The 26,593-nt window shown below is 43.1% G+C and overlaps 2 protein-coding genes across 5 annotated transcripts in view; both read left to right on the top strand.

The window, feature by feature from the left end:
- LOC141807762 (gamma-aminobutyric acid receptor subunit rho-3) overlaps positions 1–12,068 on the top strand; it is a 52,781-nt gene extending 40,713 nt beyond the window's left edge. For both annotated transcript variants that reach the window (XM_074693961.1, XM_074693960.1), the window contains exons 3-10: positions 1,297–1,364; positions 4,357–4,580; positions 4,708–4,790; positions 6,580–6,717; positions 8,994–9,146; positions 9,613–9,674; positions 9,838–9,969; positions 11,168–12,068. In XM_074693961.1, coding sequence (XP_074550062.1) covers positions 1,297–1,364; positions 4,357–4,580; positions 4,708–4,790; positions 6,580–6,717; positions 8,994–9,146; positions 9,613–9,674; positions 9,838–9,969; positions 11,168–11,470 — 1,163 coding nt within the window. In that variant the 3' untranslated portion in view covers positions 11,471–12,068. The remainder of the gene's footprint in view (positions 1–1,296; positions 1,365–4,356; positions 4,581–4,707; positions 4,791–6,579; positions 6,718–8,993; positions 9,147–9,612; positions 9,675–9,837; positions 9,970–11,167) is intronic.
- Positions 12,069–14,668: 2,600 nt separating this feature from the next.
- Positions 14,669–26,024, top strand: LOC141807811 (uncharacterized). 3 transcript variants are annotated; one of them, XM_074694030.1, is made up of 16 exons: positions 14,669–14,745; positions 15,540–18,522; positions 19,005–19,146; positions 20,211–20,336; positions 20,412–20,457; positions 20,618–20,754; positions 20,890–20,993; positions 21,144–21,254; positions 21,360–21,608; positions 21,780–21,859; positions 22,002–22,205; positions 24,293–24,362; positions 24,454–24,579; positions 24,757–24,830; positions 25,084–25,153; positions 25,315–26,024. In XM_074694030.1, exons 2-16 carry the CDS (start codon positions 15,550–15,552, stop codon positions 25,441–25,443), a joined length of 4,641 nt encoding a protein of 1,546 aa, XP_074550131.1. In that variant the 5' UTR covers positions 14,669–14,745; positions 15,540–15,549; the 3' UTR covers positions 25,444–26,024. The 3 variants fall into 3 exon arrangements, with proteins under 3 accessions (XP_074550131.1, XP_074550130.1, XP_074550129.1); XM_074694029.1 differs by having other exon boundaries at positions 20,409–20,457; positions 24,760–24,830; XM_074694028.1 differs by having other exon boundaries at positions 20,409–20,457.
- Positions 26,025–26,593: the final 569 nt, after the last annotated feature.

The following is a 26,593-nucleotide window of genomic DNA, read 5'->3' as shown; positions in this document are numbered from 1 at the left end:
TTTTTTTCTAACTCGGCCGTCCAGAGGATTTTACGATCCATAGCTCGGCCAATCAGAGGCACACCTCAGGGTCACATCACTGCCAGGTACCCTATAGCTGTACGAGAAGTCCTTGCCCCTACCAATATGGCTGCTATAGCAGATATGCTTCATTTTCAGTTTCAGAAACAGACGGGTGACGTTGATGAGACTATGTCCATGTTTTATACAGTCTATGGTAGTATCACTCTATAAAACAGGGTCAGCAGTTATTCTGCGGTGGTCTGTTCAAACTTGAGAGTCTATCAATAAAATGAAGTGAGGTTACGTTAGCTCTGATTGGTGGATGACTGACAGGAAAGAACCAGGATTTTCTAACGTTACACATTACAGACATGTCTCAGAGCATCGGGCTGCCAGCTGTGCTAAATATTAACAGCTACTAAAATACTTACAAACTGACAGTGTTTACTTGATGTCACGTTAGCCTACAGACCCGTAAGAGGAGGGGGCTAACATATAGCCAGCTACTACAACGTTTGCTTGATGTCATGTTTCAAACCGTAGCTGTACTGATAAATACTTTACCTCCGTGCATTGTAACATTCCCAGCTTTACTGACTCCGAACAGCCTTCTTTAACAGTTTCACATGTTTTTAAAGTTTAAAATAAAAGTCAGATCTTCACTGATGCTCGTGGTTGAATCAGCTCTTTACGCCTGAAGGCTGCAGCCCTGGATTAAAACCTCAAATTACTCGAGTAGCCTCACCAACAAACATCATCAGCGCTGGTTTCCTCCGTCCTAAACTTAGCGTGGTCATGATGAAAGGCAGAGCGGGGAAGCGGGACGTGAGGAGCTGTGATTTCAGCCTGTTTTTTAGGAAGGATTTGTGCTGTTTGGCTATTTCTGCTCTGTTTGTGTTTGCACAAATCAGGTTGTTAAGGTTTAGCGGTTAAACAAGCTTAATCTGCTAATGAGGCAGATGGAGCGGGGGAGTGTGGGGGACCGACAGAGACGGCTGTGATGAGGAAAAGGATGTTTTCATCAGAGTTGGATCAGGATGAGGTTTGGTGGTGCTGCTTCAGATATAAATGTGACTGAAGCTCGTTTTCTGGAGGCATTCTTTGCACATTTCACGTCAACTTGCTCCAATTCATCAAAATGCAGGTGAAAGGTATTCAGAAAACAAAGACGACAAAAGAGGCTTTCAGCTGCATGTTTTCTTAAAGGCTCCTCAGTGTCACCTCAAGCGAGAACCTCACCTTGAGTTATGTGCCTGAGTTTGACTGATGATGATGTTTGACCTCTCGTTTCAGGTTCAGCCATCCCCGTGGGGATTGACGTGCAGGTGGAGAGCATCGACAGCATCTCAGAGGTCAACATGGTGAGGAACCAATGTTTAACATCCTGTTTGACTTTCAGCCCCATGTTCAACATGTGACGACTGATACAAATGAACAGCATAGGTTGAGATGTTTTCTTTGAACCTGGCTCTGAATGATTAACATGTATGACGAGTTTCCTCAATGTGGAGCAATTAAACAGCAGAAAATTCAACATTTAGTCCTGCTGAGGTGTTTTTAAGACTGTTTCAGTTTAAAGAATGACTCAACAACTCCCCCATACAACCCCAGGTTATTTTGTTGTTCGTCATTCAATGCAAAGAAGCCTGCATCTTAACTTAGCTCCTTTAATTCCCATCATCTGCGCTCTCATGTTAGTAAAGCTCAGTTATGTCCACATATTAGGGCTGTGACTTTAACGCATTAATTAGATTAATTAATTAGACCATAAATTAATGCATTAAAAAATTATCGCAAGATTAACTCATTGGCTGCCAGCAATTTCCAGCGCATCTTGAAACGATCTTTCAAGACCCAAATAATCTTGTTTTCTCTGACTATGTAAACACTAAAACTACCTAAGAAGAGTGGACTCTCTTCTTTTACGTCTCTCTTCTTGTTTTTGATCCAAAAACAGACTAAATGTACCTTTTTGATCTGAACTACCGTGACACATCCTCAGTTTGAGCGTGAGCTGCCTGAACTTTTCTGACTTGCAGCGTCTCTCTGTGTCTCTGTCATCTCACATCTTCTCCTCATATCCATGCTGAGCTCTCGTCCAAAGAGCACACCGCTCTCACCCACAGTAGTTTACGAGCAGGATTTTGATTGACATGCTCCACCAGATCCAGCCTCCCTCCACTGAAAAATTTAATTTGCTTCTATACGCAGGACGCAGGAAACGGTAATTGAATGTCAGTGGCAGGGAACATGGACATTTTAATTAATATTGCCCAGTTGAAAAAAAAAAAAGGATTTACAAATCTTCTCTTTTTCGTGAATTCATTCGATTAGTCGTGCACTATAATTTTGTAATGTCCTAAAATTCAGATACTTTATTTGGGGACCTTAAGCAGATATGAGATTAAAACGTGATTAATTTGATCAATTAATTATAAATCCTGTAATTAATTAGATTATTTTTTAATCTCCTGACAGCACTATTTACCAAATAACGGCTGATGAATGTACTTGAAAGTAGTGTCCACAAAAAAACATCTTCTGAACAAAATAAACAGGATTTTGTTGTTTAAACTTGTGTATGAGAATAGTCAATAATTTAGTCTTCTACCAAAATCTGTTTGAATTGAAAAGTGTCGCTTCTGATGTTGAATATTGATGTGATTAAAATGCAATTAATAACGATTAATTAATTACAAATGGCACGATTAATTTGATTAATTTTTTTAATCAAGTCCCACCACTAATTTTTGTATGTTAAGGCCTGTCGTCCACATGAAACCACAGTTTTACGTCACTGAAAACAATGTTTTCTGAAAACTCCGGCCGATGAGTTTCATGGTTTCGTTTTGACGCCGTGAAACAGAGATTTTGGTTATCAAACGTCACAGCTGAAAGACAGGGGCTCATTCTGATTGTCTGGCACGGATTGTACGTCTGAAAAATGCTGACAATGCCTGACTAAGGACAAGGCTTTAAAAACTCTAATATCTCAGCGGGCATGTTTGTTCTATTCTGGTCAAAAATGTGATTTTTTTAACACTCTTCAGTCGGACCCAGAAGCAACACAAGGGATAAGAAAAAAGGTTTAGAAAGATGGTTTAATTTTTAAGACGAGATCTAAGGAGAAACTGTCAGATTGAGGCTGGTAGGAGAGGCTTGGACTTGGAGGCTCGACTACACCATGGTTTTGTGGATGAGAAGGTTCAGGGTTGAAGTACTAGATGAAGACCAGGTGTGTGTGCAGGGAGCTGTGGCTCCTGGAAGTCCTGCTCTACCTCTGACAGAAAATATACAAGACCCAAAGTGCACAGGACAAAATCTGGTCTTACGCCCAAAAGGAGCCACGTTGGTGTGACAAGTTCAGAAAATGATCGTAAGACTGAAGATACGGCCAAAGTTAAAGCGCTTTAATACGTTAAAATGTCTGCAAATTGCTTCTGCTTCACTTTGCGCTCTGTGGCCACATTTTTTCACCTGTATTGGTTGATATTGTCAGGAAAATGTAGCTTAAATTAGGTTTAATGAGCTGTTTTTGAGGGGAAATGGCACAAACAGTCTGTACTGATCTGTCCCATGATAAGAATAAAGGTTATAAAAATGTCAATGCAATATTTCTTTAACTATCCCCGAGGCAAAGATGTCACACAAACCCTGCTTAGCTGTGAAAAAAAACATTTCTGAACTCAAACGTCTTGGTTCATTTGTGTTTTTGATTCGTCTTGTGGATAAATTTAGTTTTTCAGCATCTTTAAGAGGAGCTTGACTTTCTTTACAGCTGAAAAGGAGTCGATGAATTTCAGAGTTTTCTGAGACTAAAAGCTGAGACTTCAGAGGGAAAAGACAAACCTGTGATGTGAACATGAGTCTAAGTCTCTGGGTTCCTCGCGCTGCTTCGTGACCCCTCGACGGCTCCTCCAGCGCAACGAGTATTTTATGGAGCTCCTGCAGCCGACAGAGACGGATGGCGGGGAGGACGGTGTTGTCACGGCAGCTTTAGGTGGAACGCTGAAAATCTGCAGGCGGTCTGTTCAGCACATCAGGCCTTAGACTGCTGCGGGAAAATGTCTCCGTCACCTCCGACCATTTACAGCTCCAGCAGCATCAAATTCAAACCACACCACCTCACAGATCGGTCAGCTTCAGAGAAATCCTGACTTTTCGCTTCACTCTTCTTCTTTCACTTTCAACCTTTTCTTCAAATCTTACTTTTTTTTTTAGAGTAAATCATTTCCCTTGTTTTTCTGCATGAGTTTCTTTAAAGTTGTCCAGGTTTGCTTCACACAGGGGAAAGACTGGGTCACAAACTTGGGCCTCACAATTGAGATAAACAGAAACACGTGTTCTCTGCAGGACTTCACCATGACTCTGTACCTGCGTCACTACTGGAAAGACGAGCGCCTGTCGTTTCCGTCCAGGAACAACCAGAGCCGGACGTTTGACTCCAGGCTGGTGAAGAAGATCTGGGTCCCAGATGTCTTCTTCGTGCACTCCAAGCGCTCCTTCATCCACGACACCACCATGGAGAACATCATGCTGAGAGTTTACCCTGACGGAAACATCCTGTACAGCGTCAGGTACGGCCGTAAATCAGCCGTAAGTCAGACGTAAATCAAACACTTTTAGAAGAAAAGAAAGTAAAACATCAAAAAAGTTAAGGATGAGAAGCTGTGAGGATTTAAAAAAGTTGTTTGTGTGTTTCAGAGTCACGGTGACGGCTCTTTGCTCCATGGACTTCAGCAGCTTTCCTCTGGACACACAGAACTGCTCCCTGGAGCTGGAGAGCTGTAAGACACACACACACACACACACACACACACACACACACACACACACACACACACTTCACTGCCATCAGCTGACTAATCAGCTAATCTAAAGATTAAAATTAAAGATGTTTTTATTGGAGCAGATACTGACAACCTGGAAACCTGCTTCTGATGACAGATATCAAGATTACCAAAGTAACCTCAGTATCACACTTTGCGCTTTGATTTAAATTTATTTCATCATTAATTAAAAACATAATTGACTTGGAAATGTAGAATATTTAATGAAAAGAATAAGGGATAAAGTTTATTTGATAAACAGATGTTTTACTAAGAGGTTTGAGTGGATTCAGTGAAGAAAGTTTTATAATAAAGGCAAAATGATTGTGGCTGTTAGGTGTGAAAGGATTTGGAAAAGCTACAACATGAGCGCAAGAGCCAAACAATGAATGCAAAAGCTAAAAACACAAATGCAAAAGCAAAAGTTACAACACAGATGCAAATGCTACAACACCAATGCAAATGCAAAAACACAAATGCAAAAGCTTCAACACCAATGCAAATGCAAAAACACAAATGCGAAAGCTACAACGCATATGCAAAAGCAACAACACAAATGCAAAAGCAACAACACAAATGCAAAAGCTCCCAGCCCAATTGCAAAAGCTACAACACATATTCAAAAGCAACAACACATATGCAAGAAAAGAAACAACACAAATGCAAGAACAAAAACCCAGAAGCAAAACTTTATAACATAAATGGAAAAGCTACAACACAAATACAAAACTACAACAAGAATGCAAAAGCAACAACACATATGCAAAAGCTACAACACAAATGCAAAAGCAACAAAACATATGAAAAAGCTACAACCCAAATGCAAAAGCTCCAAAAACTAATTCATAAGCAACAACATATATGCAAAAAAGAAACAACACAAATGCAAGAGCAAAAACCCAGAAGCAAAAGCTAAAACATAAATGGAAGAGCTACAACATAAATGCAAAAGCTACAACACAATTTCAAGAGATACAACACTTATGCAAAAACTTCAACCCAAATGCAAAAGCAGAAACACATATGCAAAAGCAACAACACAAATGAAAAAGCAATGACACAAATGCAACAGCTACAACCCAAACGCAAAAGCTTCAACCCAAATGCAAAAGCTACAAAACTAATGCAAAAGCTACAACATAAATGCAAAAGTTCCCAACATTGATGCAAAAGTCACAACTCAACAGAAGTGTAGCCACAAAGGAAGGTAAGAGGACAGTTTCCTTAACAGGCACAAAAAGATGAAAAAGTAAAGAAATTATAGCTCTCTTTTTTTTTTTTTTTAACTTCTTTTTGCATAAATAAAGTTTGTTGTGGTCTCACCCTGTAATATCCTTCACAGTACTTGTACATCTGTATTTACAGGAAAAATATGTCATCCTAATTTAAGCTCTATGAATCAATAATATTAGCACAGCTGAAGGTAAAAAAGAAAACAATCTTAACTTACTTTGTGCCCGTTAGGATAACTGTCCTCTTGACTTCTATTGTGTTGCGGCTTTTGCAAATCTGCTGACACTTACAGGCCACCATAAGAAATAGAAAACTCTGGAATATTTACAGGGATGCTGTGACGAAATGTTTATCAATAAGCACTGTCCCCTCAATAAATATACAAAGATAAATGAAATAAACTCACAAAGAAAGCAACAGATTTGCAAGTTTCAATTTCTTTTTGTTTGTAACTCTTCTTTGATTTCCATGACACTGAAAACCTCTTTGTTTCTGTCTGTTTCTCTCTGCACAGATGCATATAATGAGAACGACCTGATGCTCTACTGGAAGAACGGGAACGACTCTCTGAGGACGGATGAGATCGTCTTGTCTCAGTTTTTCATCGAGCATTTCCACGCCTCCAGTGGCCTGGCCTTCTACAGCAGCACCGGTCTGTGTTTGTTATTGTGTGTGTGTGTGTGTTATTCATGTGTGTGTGTGTGTTTGGTTTGATAACCTGGATTCAGTGTGAAACAGCTGCAAAAAGAGATCAAACCGTGAAATGTAACTGGCATCACATTTACACTGTGATCTGAAAAAAGATCACTTTTATTTTGAAGTTGTGGAGCTTCCTGACAGGATTTCAGCGCCTTAATAAAAAAAAGCCATTTTCAGGAAACACTCCTCAGATTTAGCCAAAAGTTAGAGCTTTAGATCAGTTTGATGTCACTCAGTTTGAGTTAGAGGAAATATTTTAGTTTCTCCTCACCCCATACATCAGTCTTTGTGCCGCATGGGTTTGATCTGAAGTGAAAGGTGCAGATTACACCTCAAAGCTCTGTGATCCTCAAACACTGAGGCTTTACAACAAGGGTTTTCAACCTGCAGCTCTGGAGCCTCATGTGGCTCTTTGACCCCTTTTGAAGTGGCTCCATTTATATTTTTCTCTCAGAGGGTATTGTTGATTAAAGACATTGACACTAAATAAAATCCTGCGTTAACATTTAGTTGAACTGAATCTTCATCCCATCTGTCAATAAAGCCTGCCACCGCTCTACTTCACCTCCTACAACATCAACAGCCCACCAACTTTCCATGCACCTGTGGATAACCTCAAGTTTTACAGCCCTGGGAAGATAACTACATCTACAAAAAGACAAACCTGGAGGAAAATACTGATTTTAATTCTGTGTGGATGGATTCAATTAACCAACAACGTGTCCGCTTGATATACATGCTTGATAAGTGGCAAAATAAGCAAACCACTTAAAATTATAAGCTAAGTAATATAATGAAGTTATATTATCAATTCAAGCATTCTTTTTTTAAAAAAGGAAGATTTTTGCAATTTATGAAATTTCATTTTTTTTAATATTTGCTACTAACTCTTTTTTTTAATTCATTTATTTAGCAAATTTTTAGGTTTGAAATTATCTTTTAAAAAAATGAAAATATTTTCGTAAAAAAACATTTCTTATGACTCTTGCAAACTGTTTCAATTTAAATTTTGTAAAAAAAATGCTATTGTTTTATTCTTTTTATTTTTTCAAATTATTTAAATTTTTGGGGTGAATTTTGCAGTTTTTTAATCAAAATTTATTCAAACTTTTGCAATTTATAACATTTCCAATTTTTGACATTTTTGGAAAAAATTTTTGAAACTCCAAAAGTTTTGAAAATTGGAAATTTTTTGAAAATTTAATTTCTCTTAAGATTCTTGCAAATTGTTTCAACTGCTTTTTTTAAATGTTTCAAATTATTTAAAATTTTAAGTGAAAATTTTGCAGTTTTTTAAAATATCAAAATTCTTCAAAACTACTGCAAATTTGTTACATTTTTATTTTTTGAAATTTTTCGAAAATTTTTGAATGAAATTAACTCACAAAGAAACCAACAAATTTTCAAGTTTCCATTTCCTTTGTTTGTCACTCGTCTTTTATTTCCATGACACTTAAAAGTTCTTTATTATTGTTACATATTTAATTTTTTTTTTTTTGAAACCCCAAAAGTTTTTGAAATTTTGTTTAATTTTGCAAATTTTGAAATTTTAAAAATTTCTTAACATTTTTGCAAATTTATTAAAAATGAAAAAAAACAATTCATCATATGAACAATTTTATTTATTAGAAAAACTTCTTCTCTATATAATTATTCACTCGATTTGTTTAGAATTTTATACACTTCATTGTCTTTCCTGCAAAGATACAAAGTAGGCTTTGTGGATCTTGAATGAATTTAATCTAAGTGAGCTGAGGCAAAATGGCTCCTTTGAAACTAAAGGTTGCAGACCCCTGCTTCAAAAACTGGACTGACCGATGGACGACATAACTGCTCCTAAAAATGAAGCAAAAATATTCAGAGCTCCTTTTACCAACTGGCTGCAGTGGAGTTCACAAAGTCAGCATCCGTCACCAGGGAGTGTTTTTGGTTTCACTTACGGCCGACCAGAGGAGAAGGAGGAGAGAGGGGGTTACAAAATCAGAGTTTATCGCAGTAGTTTTTTAACCTACATCATGTGCAGTTTTTGATGTTTCCTGTATTTACTGAAGTTGTTGCTCAGGACCAACATGATTCAGACTTCTGGGAAGTATTTAAATCCAAACAGTGAAATAAATTAATCCCTGGTTGAGCCTTTAACATCCAGATAGATGTGACGTGTTACAAAGCGCTGTCTCTTTTTTTGTGTGTGTGTCACCAGATTTTTAACATAGTGTGTTTTTCTTTCAGGCTGGTACAACCGTCTCTTCATCAACTTCATCCTGCGGCGCCACATCTTCTTCTTCATGCTGCAGACGTACTTCCCCACCATGCTGATGGTGGTTCTGTCCTGGGTCTCCTTCTGGATCGACAGGAGGGCCGTCCCCGCTCGCGTGTCGCTGGGTAACGCTTTACATTCATAGTAACATGAGAAAAACCGCGTCTGAGCCGTATAATGCCAGTATTCGCTCTGTGGGGAGCAGCTGTCTGGGCCTCAGGGGGAGATGAGACCAGGCTGCGACGATGTGGATGTATTTTTATTTCCAATTACACGCTGAACATTTTTATCATACGTGCAGTCTTTCTATACATGACATCTCAAGGCTTCAGACTTTTTTTTTTAACTTTAGATCCTGCTGACCTGAGCAGGATTCTTTTAGTGTCACATGTTGCACTCTCTGACACAGCGACACGCACACAAACTTCACTCAAAGAAGGTTTTTGATCTGAAAAAACATCTGATTTTGCTCTCCATACAGACATCTTGACGCTCTGAGTGCTGTATTTACCAAAATCTAGTTTTTATGTTAAGTTTTTTTTAATGAAAAATGTCCTGAAAATGCAGCTATCATGCTTTCTCCCTGTGCAGGTATCACCACAGTGCTCACGATGTCCACCATCATAACTGGCGTTTCCTCCTCGATGCCTCAGGTGAGCTTGCTTTGTTTGGGTGTAAGAGGCGTTCAAGTGTAGCTGTTTTTTCTGTTTCTACAAGCTGTCAGGAGTTGGTCAGAGGAGAAACATCCTTCTCATGGTTATTTTTATTTTCTAAATCATTATTTGTGTCTGTTTACGTGTGACAATGTGTGTCCAGGTGTCGTATGTGAAAGCGGTGGACATCTACCTGTGGACGAGCTTCCTGTTTGTCTTCCTCTCCGTCATCGAGTACGCAGCCGTGAACTACTGCACCACTCTGGAGGAGATGAGGAAGATGAAGAGGGGGAAGGTCAGTTCAGGCAGCACATGGTTTTCATTACAGCGCAGTGAGGAGCTGTGGGATCAACAGGGGGTCAGAGACCAAGTGGGTCTGCTAAAGGTCTCTCTCTAGTGGCCAGGGAGGGGCATTACATCAGAATAAGAAAGGATGCAGATTCACAGGGAGTGAAAACTCTTTCCAGTGTTTTGTTTCAAGATGGATTTGCTTTTATCCTTATTTGTGCAACTTTAGTCACTTAAATGTGGTGCAATAACAAGTTTTACTTACTCCAGTTGCTTTTGATGCTGAGTTTTAACTTGTCAGAGGCTCTGAACCCCTTACTATAAATGACGAATATACACTCACCGGCCACTTTATTAAGTCCACCTTGCTAGTACCGGGTTGGACCCCCTTTTGCCTTCAGAACTGCCTTAATCCTTCATGACATAGATTCAACAAGGTCCTGGAAACATTCCTCAGAGAGTTTGGTCCATATTGACATGATAGCATCACACAGTTGCTGCAGATTTGTCGTCTGAACATCCATGATGAGAATCTCCCGTTCCACGACATCCCAAAGGTGCTCTATTGGATTGAGATCTGGGGACTGTGGAGGACATTTGAGTACAGGGAACTCATTGTCATGTTGAAGAAAGCAGTCTGAGATGATTCCAGCACAGTTGGTACTAAGGGGCCCAAAGTGAGCCAAGAAAATATCCCCCACACCATTACACCAGCAGCAGCAGCCTGAACCGTTGATGCAAGGCAGGATGGATCCATGCTTTCATGTTGTTGAGGCCAAATTCTGAGCCTACCATCTGAATGTGGAGCAGAAATCCAGACTCATCAGACCAGGCAACGTTTCTCCAATCTTCTATTGTCCAGTTTTGGTGTTGCTGTGTGAATTGTAGCCTCAGTTTCCTGTTCTTAGCTGACAGGAGGGTCACCCGGTGTGGTCTTCTGCTGCTGTAGCCCATCTGCCTCAAGGTTGGACGTGTTGTGTGTTCAGAGATGCTCTTCTGCAGACCTCGGTTGTAACCAGTGGTTATTTGAGTTACTGTTGCCTTTCTATCAGCTCCAACCAGTCTGTCCATTCTCCTCTGACCTCTGGCATCAACAAGGCATTTTGTCCCACAGAACTGCTGCTCACTGGATATTTTCTCATTGGAATAAATTCTAGAATAACAGTGTTTGGTCTGCACTTCACTGTCTTTCTGTTATGTTTCAGATTCCGTCCACCTACAACGCCAGCCAGGCGATGGCTTTCGACGGCTGTTTTCACGACAATGACATCGAGCTGACCCCGTTCCCCCGCATGGCACCCACTCTCACCTCTGACCCCCTCACCAGTCCACCTCAAAGTCCGGATATCCGTCCCATCGAGGGGACCCGGCTCCGGCGGCAGCGCTCTCTGCGGGAGAACGTGGACCTGCTGGTCAGCAACAGCTACATGATTGACTCGTACTCCCGCCTGGCCTTCCCGCTGTCCTACCTGCTCTTTAACATCATCTACTGGAGTCTCTACTCCTGATCCTCAAATCCTCCACAGATGCATGCAGCAGAGAGATCGCCTTCACAGGGCCTCACCGAGTCCTCACTGCATCAATCACAAGAGCCAGGGGAACATATGGAGGAGAAAAATCAGGACAACTTTAAGGGACGAACAAGTACAAGTACATTAGTGATTGTGAAGTAGAACGGCCTGGTTTGGGATGTTTTTTATGGGGCCCATAATCTCTGACAGGGACCTGCACTGGAGCCTCTTCTGCTCCATCGGTAATCTCCTTTTTAACTGGAGACAGGAGAAAACTCCAGTTCCTCTGTTCTTGAACCAGATGCTTTTTAACCAGACATTGATGGAGTTGTTAGAATCCTAAGAGCTGATTTCATTTTCTTTCAACAATCTGTTCATGTTTTCATGAATTTCTGTGATTTTTTGCTTCAGGAAGAAAAAACACAGAACACAATTATTGTGAAGATGTCCTTTTGAACAAACTTCCTGTTCTATTTCGTCCTTCCTGATTGCCAGAGGCAGTGCTTTATGGTCGAATTGTGCTGCAATGACATTGATGCTAGATCTTGCAGAATCATTTACATAACCCTCATTTGATGACAGTGAGAGGGGAACTAAGGGCTGAACATAATATCTCATTTCTCTTCTCAATAAAGTTTGATCTTGTTCATGATGTTGAAGTGATTTCTTTAAGATTTGTGAACTTTTATAGATGTAAACAATTAAAAACTACTACATGATGGCTTATGGAGAGAACGTTTAGACCTTTTAATGTTGTATTCTGACAAATTTTGACAGAAGAAAGAAGAAAAACATCTCTCATGAAGAATTTACAAAACACAGAGATAAAAATACTAGTATTGCATCTAGACCTTTGTGTTGACAATAAAGAATCATTCTTTTTTGATACCTTATCAGGGATGTTGGACCAAAGTTATGGCTCGATTTCTTGTGGATAAAGACAATTTTAAAGTGTGCTTGTGTTGTCATTGCAGAAACATGTCTCCTATGTTTCTGTCTACTCAGAGAAACTTTGGGAAAGCATCAAAGTCAGGGAGATTAATTAACTAAAGCAAACTATGAAAAAGCATTAATAAATGAAAAGATATGTAGTTTCTTTTAATGCAGATGGCTAAGATACATTTAAGGACATATTTGTTGATTTTTTAAATTATTGATTAAATTAAAACTAATTCTTGTAAGTTTTTGGTCTTTTTGGGGTTTTCTTATTATTACATTGATATATATTTAGTCATGTTTCAATTTGACTACCACAGAGACCCTCAAGAAAAAAAACTATCTATTATTTTTATATATATGTTAAATTTTATTTTCATGTAACTGGTGCTGAAGTATCTATGGAAACTGGAGAGCAGAGTTAACGGTAGCGGCCGGTTTTAAGGGATCGAACGGAGGAGGAGGCACCTAAACGCACCGCAGGGATCTTGCCAACATTTGAACGCAGCAGCTGCAGCAGGAAGAGGACAGGTGACAGGTGAGTTCTTTCACTCATAAATAAGGAGAAACACCTCCGACAGAGTCTGTTTTAGTCCATCCAAAGATGAGTTCAGTTAACTTTAGCTTCTGGTCGCCGGTATCACCCTGAACGTTAAAGTTATGGTAGGATCAACAGCCGTTAGGAAGCTAACGGAAAGTGTTTAAATGCAGACTAACGCGTTAGCTGCTACCTTAATTTGAAAAACCATTTTGCATACGAAAGCAGAATGAAGTCCGTGAAGTTGATTAACTTTTGCTTTTCTTTCATTCTTTTATTTTTCTGACGTGTGAAACCCCAACCCAAACGTTATTTCACCTTGCTAGCAAAGAAGGTTGCACGTTGTTGTTCTCCGATGTTGAGTTGAGTTATGCTGCTATGTGAATGAATTCAAGATCACGCAGAATCATATTAATTTATACCTCTATTTACTCTATTTGTATTATCTTAGAAATATTAGTGCATTTGATATCAAATGTTCTATTTCAACTTGAGGTGAAATTTATCAAAACAGGCCAACGTCCTTTTTAAAATCCCCGATTGGAAACGCTGTGAGCATGCGCAGTGCCACAAAGTAGCGCATTTCGATAGGTAGCGCTCTTCGTTATAACACCTACAAACTGAAAGCTGTGTTAGCCGGTGGTTACGTTAGCTTTGATATTTTAACAACATTTTTTCACATTTCTTAACTTTAAAAATAAGCTTTAATCAATTAATTTTTTTAAATAATTAATTTAGATTTTAAGAGGGAAGTCAATCAAACGTACTAGCTTGTTAATTTATGAATACATTAGTTTCGAAACTTCTTAGCCGTTAACGGCAGTTTTTTCAGTTGACAGGAAAGTTAGGCCGCTTTATCGATGCATGTATTTTCCCCCTTCTTAATTCCCCTTTTTATGTTTTAAAACATAAAAGAAATATTATTTAAGTATATATTTTTAGAGCTAAAACCAATTTTATCACTTGAATGTGTTTTTACTAATTTCAAACTCACATTTTAACAGTCTCTTGCAAAAAACAAGGGCTCAATCTCTAAAAAGCTTACCAGATCAACTGAAAAACTTAATTATTTTGGAAAATGTAGATGTTTTTCACTCTTAGAAACAGATTAAAGGATATTTCTGGTTTCATATACTGTGGCAAAAAGTTGTTTTAAGTTTTTGTTTGTAAAATATTGACTGATGGGAAATATTTTCTCATTATATAAAGTTGCAATATGATATAGATTTATGTGCTCCTTGAATTGATTATTTCTAAGTTAAACTAGAGTGTTGTGGGCTTTTAAACACACCAAGCCCCGTCTTTAGCATAAAAGCAACAAAGTTTTTAGGTTAAGTGAAAAAGTCTTCTTCTTTTTGAGATCTGTGAGCGTCCATACACCTTTCAGACTGAGATGTCCCAAAACCTGTGAGCTTATGTGTTTTTATTTCCAAAAAGTAAGAAAACAATGCAGAGCAAAGCAAAGATAAATAGATAAAGTAAACTATCTGTTGCCTGTTGTTGACCAAACTCCAGCTGGTTGGGGATTTACAAAGATGCTCCCTCTTCAGTCCATGGAGAATAATTTTGTTGTTGCACTTTTCATTGGTGCCAGCTGCTGCTGTGACTCACTTCCTTCTCCCCTCTGCGCTCTCTGCCAGTCTCCGTGGTGACCATCGACAGCAGCAGCACTCTTCCCATTGAGTTTCCCATCAGCCCCAGTCACATGACGTCACAGAGTTATCAAAACTGTCCAGCTGATCTTCAGGTGCAGTTAACGTTCGGAGCGTACGGTCCTGGATACTACTGTTACTACCAGGTAAAATATATATCCTGTTTATATTCCTGTATGACTGTACAGCTGCTAAAACTTGGGAAGATTAAACTTTATGTCAGTTTTTGTCTGAGAACATGTTATTTGTGAAGTTTTAGTCTTAAATCTGTATCCAACTTAGAATTCACAAGAGCCTTGATTTAGATGAGAAACAATGTTTTAGACTTTAAAGAGGATAAACAACAATATACCATTGATTAACAGCTACAGAATCCTCTGACTGTCTTTTGAAGGCTGGGCCCCGTTCAGGCATGTTTGGGGAGACCTATAGGGAGAGTCAGGGGGAGGTTAGGGAGGAGGGAGCTGAGGCAGTGAGGGTGAAACTGATGTAAGTCAAAGGGAAAGGTGTCAGTGGGAGGGAGAGGGACTGAATGGTTGGATGAGGACGAGGAAGAGGAGGGAGGAGGAGGAGGAGTGGACATCCTAAATCACTGCGCTGTGATTGGTGGTCGCCGGGCCGTGTGCTGACCCCTCTCAAACTGTAGCCTAACTAGGGCTCCTGCATACATTCATATACATACACACACACACATAAAGCGGTGTGCGGCCCTCTGTTGAGTGGCAGGGACATGTGAGCTCCTTCACGTTTGCTATTCTGGGCAGGGGAGGGGAGAAAGGGGAGGGGAGAGGAGGGGGCGAAGCAGGGGGAGCAGAGGGTCTTTTCTCTTTCTGCATGTGGCTGAGCCATGGTGACGAGCTGCTCATGATTGTTGTCTCGTGTTGTGTGGACTCGCAGTGTTTTTGGCCATAGATTTTTTTTTTTTTAATTCCCACTTTAGGCCGGAGAAGATGGGCTGCTGCTTTAGTAAAGAGCTCCCCCCCGGCCTGCAGAGCGAGACGAGTGGTCTGATACAGCCCCTGGACCAGGAAAAGCTGAATGAGGTGACAGAGCGGGTCAGGCAGCACGCCGCCTCCGTGCTCCTGCAAGTGAGCCTGGACGAGGGGACGAGTGTGGCTGACAGAGCGGAGGATGGAGCTCCAGAGCCGGACCACAAAGTTCAGACAGAGGAAGTGGCGGTCAGCGGGGACAGCAGCACGCGGAATGAGGAGGATCTTAAACCAGCGAGCACTCACGAGGAGAAGTCGGCTATTATTAACACGAGCTGCCCAAACACACATTCAAGCACGGACACAGAGACGGACGGGACACACACCGCCAGGCCCAGCTGTGAGCCGGTCCCGTATAAGGAGGCGCCCACACAGAGTCCAGTCAAACAGAGGATCCAGGACAACGCCACGCTCAGGGCTCTGTGGTTCACTCAGCGTGTAGAAGAACAGCAGAGGAGCTGCTCCTCCTCACCTGTCGGGTTACCTGACAGCCGCGATGATGTCACAGTGCACCAGATATCACAGGTGTCAGATGATCAGCCGCCGCTGCCACCGGTCAGTGTGTGTGAGGTGACACAGCCGGGTCCCCCACCAGCTGTGGAGGAGGAAGTGTGTGTTGTTGCTACAACGCTAGGCCAAGGGTTTGAGACCAGGACCAGGAGCTTCTACAGCATTTGCCCGATTGACGCAGATGAAGACCTTGACCACGAGCAAGTCCACAGCCACACACAAACAGCTGGAGCAACGCGCTCACCGCGCACAGCTGAGGGAGAAACAGCTGCTCCACCCTGCGTGGCCCAGTCTCTGCTCTTCAGCCAATCACAGGCAGAGGAGAGCTCAGTGTGTGACGCTGCCACAACCTCCACGTCACATGACGATCAACCGTCCACCGTCCTGCCACAGACACGCTCACACAGCCTACAGTCAGTCTCACCTCAACCTGCTGCAGATCCACAGCTGCTGGACACTGTGTGTGACCCACAAACACACCACGAGGCGCGCACGCAACACACAACCCAGCAGGAAGAGTCTGACCGCTGCACAGCTGCTGTAGACGCAGATGAGTCCAAGGATGACACGCTGATGACATCACACGCTGATGGGACCGCACAGGAGGTCACGGTTACACAGGGGAGAGTGTGTGTGGAGGGATCACAGGAGATCGGCGAGGAGAGTGTGTATGCAGTGGTAGAAAGCGTGTGTTCAGAGGACTTTGGTACCTCAGAGGGAAAACAGGGGGACCTGGCGGGCCTGGATCAGAACGTGGATTCACACGTCAGCCGTCTCACCACAGAGCAGGATGTCCAACGCTCAGAGCCAGCCTCTGAAACTCCTCTGGACTCTCCCATGCAGAGCTTCAGTTCCTCAGAGCTCGACTTCAAACCGCTGCTGAAGAAAGAAGCTGCTCCGCCTCAGCCTGGCGTCGGGGTGGTTAAATCCCCTGTGCGGAGCCAGGCCATCCCTGTGACTTCCTGCCTCAGCGAGGACATCTGTCACAGCAACACAACAGACACAACTCTGACCGAGGTGTCTTCCATGTCCACGATCTCCGCCGTGTCATCGCTGCCTGTGGAGCTGACCGCCTTCTCCTGCCACCCTGACCCCTCTAATGTAAAACCCAGTGGCGAGCTCTGCGTCTCCATCACACCTGACTGGTTAGACATCAACTCAAATGATCCCACGTTCCAGCTGAGCGGCACTGAGCCCCAGGCGGAGGAGAGGAAGGCTGTCGTTTCTGACGACTGTGACGTGAATCCGGAGGATTCAGTGACACCTCTGAAGCACGGCTCTGATGATCCTGTTCAGGACTCGCTTATGAGCGGGAATGAGAGGCAGGAAGTCAAAACACTGGAACCAGACACGTGTCAGGACGACGAAACCGCTCAGATAGAAGGCGGCGTGACTGTAAACACTTCAGTGCTCGAGACAGATGATGACAAATGTGACCTCTGTGATGACTGCACGTCTGGAAATACACAAAGTGCTGCTCACAACAGCTCAGAGAGCTCTCCACCTCCTTCTGCTCCCCCTCAAAGCTCCCTCTCTGAGGAGAGGGAGGAGGAAGGGGAGAGAAGTGTTTGTCCTGAAACTGAAGCTGACATCACTCTTCAAATCCAAGCTCAGGTAAACACAGCAGAGGACGAATATGCACATGTGTCTGCACAGGAGACTCAGATTGACCCACCTCCCTCTGAGCCAATCAAATGCGACCCTTTAGATCCAGGAGAAGACCAGCTGCAGGCGTCTCAAACCTTCTCTGAACCCTCAGAGTCAGTCACATCCACTGTTCCCTCTGACCATCTGACACTACAAGCCAGCGTCAGCTCAGAGGATGATGGTGCCGACTGTGTCCCTCAGCCCGGACAAACAGAGGAGTCAGAGGAGGCCGATGAGGAGGAGATGACACAGGAGGAGCATCCAGGAGCCCATACTCCCTCAGCTCCTGAGACGCCTGAGCTCGACGCTGACGTCAGCTCCTGTGACACAAACACGGAGCCAAACGTCTCGAGCTGTGTGTGTGAAGAAAGCTCAGTGGACGTGGACCCAGGTCAGATCGACGCTTACGCCTCCACTCCGTCCTATGAGATTCACTTCCTGAGTCACGGGAACCCGACGACCACCGAGGAAGGCGAAAGAGAAGGAGGCATCAGGGAGATGTTGTCCGAGCTGCTCAGGGAAGACGCAGACGCATCCGTCTGCCGCCGCTACCCCCACCCCTGGATCAAGCTGGGTCTGGAGGAGAGCTGCAAGGGTTGGGCTCAGGGGGCGTCTCTGGACGAGGAGGATCAGGGGGAGGCTCCGACAGTGGTGGAGTCAGAGCAGATCCCCGAGCAGGTGTCGGAGCTTCAGCCCTCCATGGCTCTGCTGGGAGCATACCCCTACAGCACGGTGATGCCTCAAGGACCCTGTGTGTGGGACTGGCACACCCAGTCTGTAAGTCGCCACTCAGCTCCCTCGACTGACGGGTTCAGAGAGAGCTTTCAGTTTGTTTTCTTCAAGTCAAAGAAAGTTTAGATGTTTGCACGGTTCAGGGACAGAAGCTGCTGGAGGGTTTGATGTTTTTCACACATAAACAAAAGACACAGTGATGGGGTCAGTGCGGAGCATCTTCACAAAGACGTTACATAAAGTTTCCCACACAGACGTCCTCCAAACAGACACACTTCAGCTCACATAGAAGAGGAAATGAAAGATTAGAAAGAGCTGATGTTACAGAGTCAGGATCACTCAGACAAAATGAACGTTTGAGTTCAAACTGGGCAGAAAAGGAGATTATATCAGAAATAAAAGAGAACTTGTTTTTCTTTATCATAAAATTAAAGAAAAACCTGGTGAACTGTAATCTTACAAAGTTAATCAGACACATCCTGTCACATTTCATGAAAATTAAATGTCTCCCATCTCTTTTGTTTCAGCCACCAGTTGCTGCTCCGAGCCTTAACCCTGAAGCTGAGGCATGGATCACTCAAAGCTGTGACCCGAACATCTCTGACCCCGCCTACCTGCAGGACCAGCAGCCATGGATACAGCTTCCCAACGTTCTGCCTGATCAAGAGAGTGAGTGGAAATGATGGAAACACACCAGAGTCAGTGTTAGATTAGTTCAGATGATCATGTTTCACAGCAGGCGGAAGCAGCACTGACTCCTGATTGGCTGCGTGGTTCCTCTTTCTCTTCTGTCTCTCTCTAACCCCATCACAGTCTCCTCAGATGTCTGTCTAACATGAGTCTGGTTCTGTCCGAGGTGTCTGCCTGTTAACAGGAAGTTTTTCCTCTCCATTGTTACTTGCTAAACAAAATAGAATATTAAATACTTTATCACAGCACGGCAAGAGCACAGCAATCAACAGCAGCAATCAAGAAAACAAAAGTAAGAAAGTTTATAGAAAGTGTAAAAAGGTCCATAAGAAAAATAGATGCTGACAGCTTGTCCATCATTGTCCAGTCAGCCAGCCTCCACCTCCACAGGGTCCAGGACTGAGCTTCTTCAGCAGTCTGTTCAGTCTCTGTCTCCTGGATCCTGTCTGCTCACAGCAGGTGAAGCTCTTCCAGTGTGGCGTTGGTGTCTGGTGTTTGCTCTGTTAGCCATGTCTGTGAATAGCATGATGCTACTCTGCCTTCTGGTATTCCCTCTGTTGCTGGGTTAGCACGGCTAGCTTGTCCATCTCATTGGAGATAGATCTTATGTTCCCAATAACGATGGATAGAAGGACAGGTCCATGTCGTCACTTCTTAACTCACACCTGAGAACCAGCACGTCGTCCTCACCTCCTTCTCCTCACCTTGTGGGGAAACATCAGGCCTTGCACCAGTTAGCATTGACATGCTACAGGCTGCTAACAGCTAATTTCATGCGTAAACAATGCAGCCATGGTTACATGTAGGATCTCCAGACAAACACAGGAGCAAAAATAGTAAAAATATGACTGAAGCCACAAAACCAGCTTGGTGTCCATCACCAACAAATGAATCATACAAAGTAATGACCCACTCCAAATGAAAAAGTGATGAAAAAGAGACTGTTTGTGTTTTTGGAAAGTGTCTGGAATGTTTGGAGCTATTTAAATAAAGATTGATTGTTTGGTTGATTGATTGATTATTAATGGTTTCTTGGTTTCCAGGATACATGCCAGAGTTCCAGCTGCAGGACGCCATCCAGGCTGGGGGTTTTGCTGAGGCAGGTCCAGGCGTCCTGACCCCAGAAGCTGTGACAGTGAACGGAGAGCATGGCGAGCCGGCTGGCACAGGTACGAGTCAGTCAGCTGACTTTAAAGTTTTCAACTGTTTCCTCCTCTGTAACTTGACTGACTTTGTTTCAGAAGACGTTAAACAGGAGCTGAGGACCATTCTGGAGTCGTTACTGACCAGGTAAAACACACCTTCATAAACTCCCCTCTCACACACACGCACACACACACACACACTCCATAAACAGGCTGTATCCTTGTTTTCTCATTGTAATCACTTCAGTTGTTCTGTCGGCTGTGAGATGGAGATCGTTCTTACAGACCTCTCTGCTCCTCCACAGGGAGCACCTTGCCAATGACCTGTACCTCACATCTCAGATGGACAGCGACCAGTATGTTTCCATAGCAACTCTGGCCAGCCTGGACAACATCAAGTCTCTCACCACGGACCTGGAGCTCATCTCTGAAATACTGAAAAGTCAGTGTTTATTTCAGCTTGTTGGAGAACAGTTAATGTTCATTTTCATTTTAAATTTGAAAGATTTTTTTTTACTCAGCTTCAGACGTTTAAAGATGTTATTTTGAGTCGTTCTCTCCTCTGATTGGCTGACAGCACTCCCGCAGGTTGGGCTGTCTCCGTGTGGACAGAAGGTCCGGCCCTGTCAGAGCCGATGTGTCGTCATCCTGCGAGAGGTCTCGGAGAGCACGCCACAGGAAGTAAGAGCAACCGACCAATCAGAGTGCAGCTCGCCTTAATCTTCAGACAGCTGCTGATTTTATCAACCTGTAGGATTTAGTTTCCTGAAACTTTACAAACCACAAGCAGAAACGATGAAAATATGTTTTTAAATCTGCTCTTTGCTGCAGGAGGTGGAGGCTCTCTTCAGTGGAGAAAACCTTCCTAAATTCTTAAGCTGTGCGTACGCGGGCAACGATAACTGGTTCATCACCTTTAACTCCGAGGCAGACGCACAGCAGGTAAATCTGAGGACTACACATCCCAGCATCAGGGTTTTAATTTGTGTCCTTTTGGAACAGAATAATTAAGACCTCATGTCGTGGTCTCTCTCTGTTCATTCTCAGGCCTACAAGTATCTGAGAGAGGACGTCCAGGTCTTCAACGGGAAGCGCATCATGGCGAGGATCAAAGCCAAACCCATCGCTGTCACTTCATTCGCTCCCCAAAACGGCTTCACACCCCCTCAGCAGGAAAACCAGTTCCCCTCCTACTTCCCCCCCAGCTGCCCCCCGCACCTGCCGGCACAGCAGCTGTTCGATTTCAGCCGTGAGGTGTGGCCCTCAGCTGTCACGGGTTATCAGGAGTATGCTGAGGTCAGAATTTAAGATTAAAACTCTCTGACAGGAAATCGCTTTATTTCACCAAAATCAGACTTTTTCATGGCTGAGTTTTACAGACGCTGTGTTCACCCTGTGGACTCAACCCATCTTGTTATCGATAACTCGTAATATGCTGTTTTTTTTTCCTTTTTTCTTCCTCCGCAGTCAACAACTCAGATGGCTGACTTCATGAACGGGTTACCTGCGGCCTCCATTTTTAAACCTTTCACCCCCCAGAGGCAGAGGTAAGGCCGTCTGTCTCTCAACATTGGTTTAAAAGTGAAAGTTGTTCCACACTTAATGAATTAGTTTGGGACTTCACTCTTGATTCAGGAATATTCAATCATCACATCCTTGAGTGAGTAATCAACATGTACTTCCCCTCAGGGGCGGCTCTAAGTGGTCAAACCCTCAGCAGTGGTCCAATCAGAATGGTTCCTCGTACTCATTAGAAAATGCACAGATAGAGCGCGCCATCTCTCCACCCAAGAGGGGTCGAGGGCGTGGACGAGGCAACGCACGTCAGCAGAACCAAGGCTGGAGATCAGAGCCCACCAAGCAAGTCCAACAAGCGACTTCTGATCAGGGGAGGTAAGACAACAACAGAGAGCTTTCACACCAGACAACACATACCGGGACCAAAAAGGTTTAGATGTGAAGTTGTCCTCAAGGTTCATGTGGCCTCAATTTCACGGTCTTGTCTTGCCCTCTATAACATCAGGAGGATGAGACCCTACCTGACACAGCGAGCCATGCAGCTTCTGGTACAGGCCCTTGTGATATCACGCATAGACTACTGCAATTCCCTCCTAGCAGGCCTCCCCGCCCAAAACAGCACACGTCACTCAGCTGTTAATCTCGCTTCACTGGCTTCCAGTAGCAGCTCCAATCAAATTCAAAGCTCTTCTTCTGGCTTACAAAACATTGACAAAAACAGCTCCTTCTTACCTGGGTCCCTCATCCTGGTCTACACTCCTTCTTGCCAACTACACTCTGCTTTTGAAAGACGCCTAGTGCTCCCAGCCCAGCACGGCTCCAAATCACTAGCCAGACTCTTCTCCTCTGTTGTGCCCGAGTGGTGAAATGAATTACCTAACTCTAACTCTATACGATCCACAGAGTCCCTTTCTACTTTCAGATATGTCTAAAGACTCATCTGTTCAGGGAACACTTGGGCACTTAATCTGAGCCTTCTCCTCTTTGTCCTCAGGGGGAGAATGAGTCAGACCCTTACCAGTGTTGCCACAGTTACTTTGAAAAAGTAATCCGATTACTGATTATTCCTTTAAAAAGTAACTTAGTTTCTTAAATGACTAATTAAATTGTAAAAGTAACAGCTGCTGCTGCATAATTTGGCAAAATTGTGCAATGCAATTTTAAAGAATAATAATGTAAGTCTACATGTTTTGTTTTAAAGTAACATGCAGACACGGGTAGTTGTAAAAGGGCACTTAACAATTAAAAACAAAAATATTCATTTTATACATTTTGAATTTCAAAATACAACTAAAGAAAGCTTTAACAGTCATATTTTTGGTGCACTACAGCGCTGTTCAGTTCAATTTTAGATTTAAATTATTTTCTTTAAATGCTTTGTTTTAGTCTAGTTTGGTTTTTAACAGTTTCATTTTTTGTTAAAGCTGTAGTCCGTTGATCCTGTATTTGTACCATAAGCAAAAATAAATTTTGCTGGAGTGTGGGCTCACATAATCCTCAGTTCCCTGCATGGGGCACCCTAGTCTAAAAAGTCTTGGCACGCCCCTGCTTGTCACCAGGTGCCTCATTGTAGCCTACGTTATGTTGGTTATGTTGGCTCAGCGGATGGATTTGAGCTTAACGGAGGGCTCATCTCATGGAATACAGGGAGTTACAATGAAAGACAGGACTCACCTTTCCTCCAGGTAAAAGTCAAACAACTTCTCAAGCGTTTATGTCCGCAGTGCGCTGATCTCTCTCTGATTGATTCCTAAATGTTTCAGTCAAAGATCTTAAGCAAACTGCCAACACAGAGTGAAAAATGAACCTTAATACTGTCATCTTTAGCTGACACAAACTCCAAACAGTGACTGGGTTTCCAGCTAAAAAACATCTCTCCCTCTCTGTTTACCTTTGTGTGCTGGCTGCTATCACACGTGAGTTGTTCATATGCTGAAAACGTGATGAACAAGTCACTCTTCAAGACACAAGAAAAAGCAGATCAATTTTTTGACAATAAAAATGAAAAAAAAAAGTAAGCCATAGAGATTTGGATAAGTCACTTTAATCTGGTTACTGGTTTGGAAATTGTAACAGGTTAGATTACTTGTTACTGGAGAAAGTGGTCAAATCAGAGTAACGCGTTGCCGGCATCATCGACCCTGACTCCAGTGTGAGGAAATGTGCGAGATAAATAAAAATCAGACAGAAAGCAGAAAAAGACTCAACCATTGAAAAGATAGCTGCAAAGACAATAAAACCATAAATAAGAGGAGCAGCTGGTGGATTAGACGGTTTAGTCCTGAATTATTCTCCTTCATGACGTAGTCTCAGCCAGGAGGCTGCAGGGGAGAGATTTACAGCTCTGAACTTTGTTTGATTCACTAATTAAGACACAGGGCTACGTACACTGACACACAGCAGCCTTTACAGTCATATCTCTGCTGTGTGTGTGTGTGTGATTGTGTGTGTGTTCTCTGAAGGAGAGGGAACTACAACCACAGAAGGAGAGCGGGCACCAGGTCCTGGGACAAGTCTGCTTCAAACGAGCAAGTAAGAAATCAACGAGCACGCTCAGTGTGTTTCAGGTCGACTGTCAGTCTCTGCACTGACTGTGTGTGTGTTTGTGTGTGTCTTTGTGCAGAATGCATCATACAAGGCACCGACTTATCAGCCGTCTCCTCTTGAGCTCGGGCCGACCAGCTTCCCTCCTCTTCCTCTCTTAAACACTGCCATAGCAACGGTCCCTGAAGCTACCAACAGCGCCAAGGTAACCGAGCCTCTCTGCCTGTCTGACACACACACACACACTCATACACACTCATACACACTCACATGTTGTTTGTCTGAGTATCATGCTCAACAAGGTTACAGAGTCTCTGCTCATGCATAAACCAGACTGTCAAATCTAACAACACACAGACACACACGTGTACTTTTTGTTCAGCAGAGTCCAGCCAACAGCAGCAGAGTGTGTCCCTCAGTGTCAGCAGAGCCAGAGACTCCGACAGACACACAGCAGTGAGTACACACACCCAGTAACACACTCTGCGTTAACTCTGCTTTAACTCTCCTGGTTTGTCTCTGCCGTTGAATCAGAACATTACAGAAGAAGCTTTTTGCTCCGGCTTCGTTTCTGCTCATTTTTCATTATTCTCCCGTTTCCTCGCTCTCGGGATTTTTCAAACGTGTACTTTGATCCGTTAGCCAGTTGTCATGGTGCCAGCTGTGCTCTGAGCTGTGTGTGGTGAGATTGTTCTGCTGCTCTCTGCAGGAATGTGAAGGAGCACGCAGAGACGACCAGCGAGGCCAAACCAGCCGGACCTGCACAGGAAGCAGCCACAGTAAGACTTGGACAGATACTGAGGGTTGTTGTTGTTGTCCTCTGTAGGAGTTTGTTCTAAAAAGAGTTTGAGTGGAGAGAAGAGAGGACGCATGAACATGTGTTGCTGTTGACGATCAGGTGTGAGAGACTCTGACCCCACCCTGTGCTCTGATTGGACAGGACGCCAAGAAGCCGAGCTACGCCGAGATCTGCCAGAGATCACCAACCAGCGAACCGGCACTGCCCGCTGAACCCGTCTCTTCAGAGGCAGAGCAGCCCCTCACATACCCGGGCCAGGCTGTGTGTTGAACTGTTGTGTCTCACTGCGTCAGAGAAGATGAAAATGCTTAATTGTACCTTTCTAATTACTCGAAGCAGACGCCATTGGAAATAATCTGTGCACAGAGAGAGGTGATGTTCGATTGTAGGAGGAGAGTTTGGGGTTATATATTAAGCATCAAATCTCACCTTTAAATCAGCCAAATGAGGGACTGGATTTTGAAATTAACTCTTTATAAGTACAGCTGACTGAAATGTGAGGTGAGGATGGTCAGCTTCCAGAGGCAGCTGAAGAAAATCTGTAAATGTTGATCTGCTACCTGATTTCAGTTTTCTTTCTTGGTTTGTAGCTCAGGTCAGTTTATTTAGAGCCAGGCTCCATTTTGATTTCTTTGCTGAGAGCACTGGTGCTTCTTTTTCTGCCGTTTCCTGCGTGATTGATGTTTCCTGCGTGTGATTCTTCAGTCGGCATCAAGCTGAAGCCGCTCACACAGTTTGTTTTCGATTTAGCTTTGTAGGCGTGATTACTTCCACTTCAGAAGCACTGAATATTCAAACTATCCATGCATGATTTTTTTATTTCATTTTAGACTTTAATTTATGACCTTTTTTTATTTCTTTCAAAGAGGCGTGCCTTTGTGTGTTGAAGATTAAGTCTCACCTGTGGAGCAGAAGTGTTGTTACTGTATTTGAGAGGAAGTTAGCCCCATGCAGGTTGTGCCTTACAGGAGTTTTTTCGTGCAGGTGTTGTTGTTATCCATTGTCCATAAAAGCACTGTTTCAGAACTTGAACTGTATTTTGAAAACTTGAATTAATTTGTCATTGGCCCAATGCTTTTTGTTTAAAACATCGATTTTAAATGTTGTCCTTGAGCTGGCATGGTTGTGGCACATGTTTCTTTGTTTGTACAGGTGTACATATGATAAAACAAATATTAAAGAGGTACCTTTAAAGTTTAAATTGTCAGTGTTTTCATGTTGTAATCGAAGCTTTTGGTCACTCTGGAAATCTCTGCTGCAGCATTAGTTCACTCCCTTGCATGTAGTTCTCTTAGCTAACCAGCAGGTGGCAGGTGAGTCACATCAAAACACTCATCACTCCATTAAAGGGCCCTGCACTTGTTTACAGTGAAGATGATTTGATTCCTGGATGACTGTAGACCTAATGAATGTGATGAAT

This window comes from Halichoeres trimaculatus, unplaced genomic scaffold, assembly GCF_033239565.1.
Source record: "Halichoeres trimaculatus isolate MK-OKI-2021-1 unplaced genomic scaffold, fHalTri1.1 fHalTri1_scaffold_18, whole genome shotgun sequence".
NCBI classification, from domain to species: domain Eukaryota; kingdom Metazoa; phylum Chordata; class Actinopteri; order Labriformes; family Labridae; genus Halichoeres; species Halichoeres trimaculatus.
The sequence above is the reverse complement of the archived record's forward strand: the minus strand, read 5'-3'. Positions and strand labels throughout refer to the sequence as shown.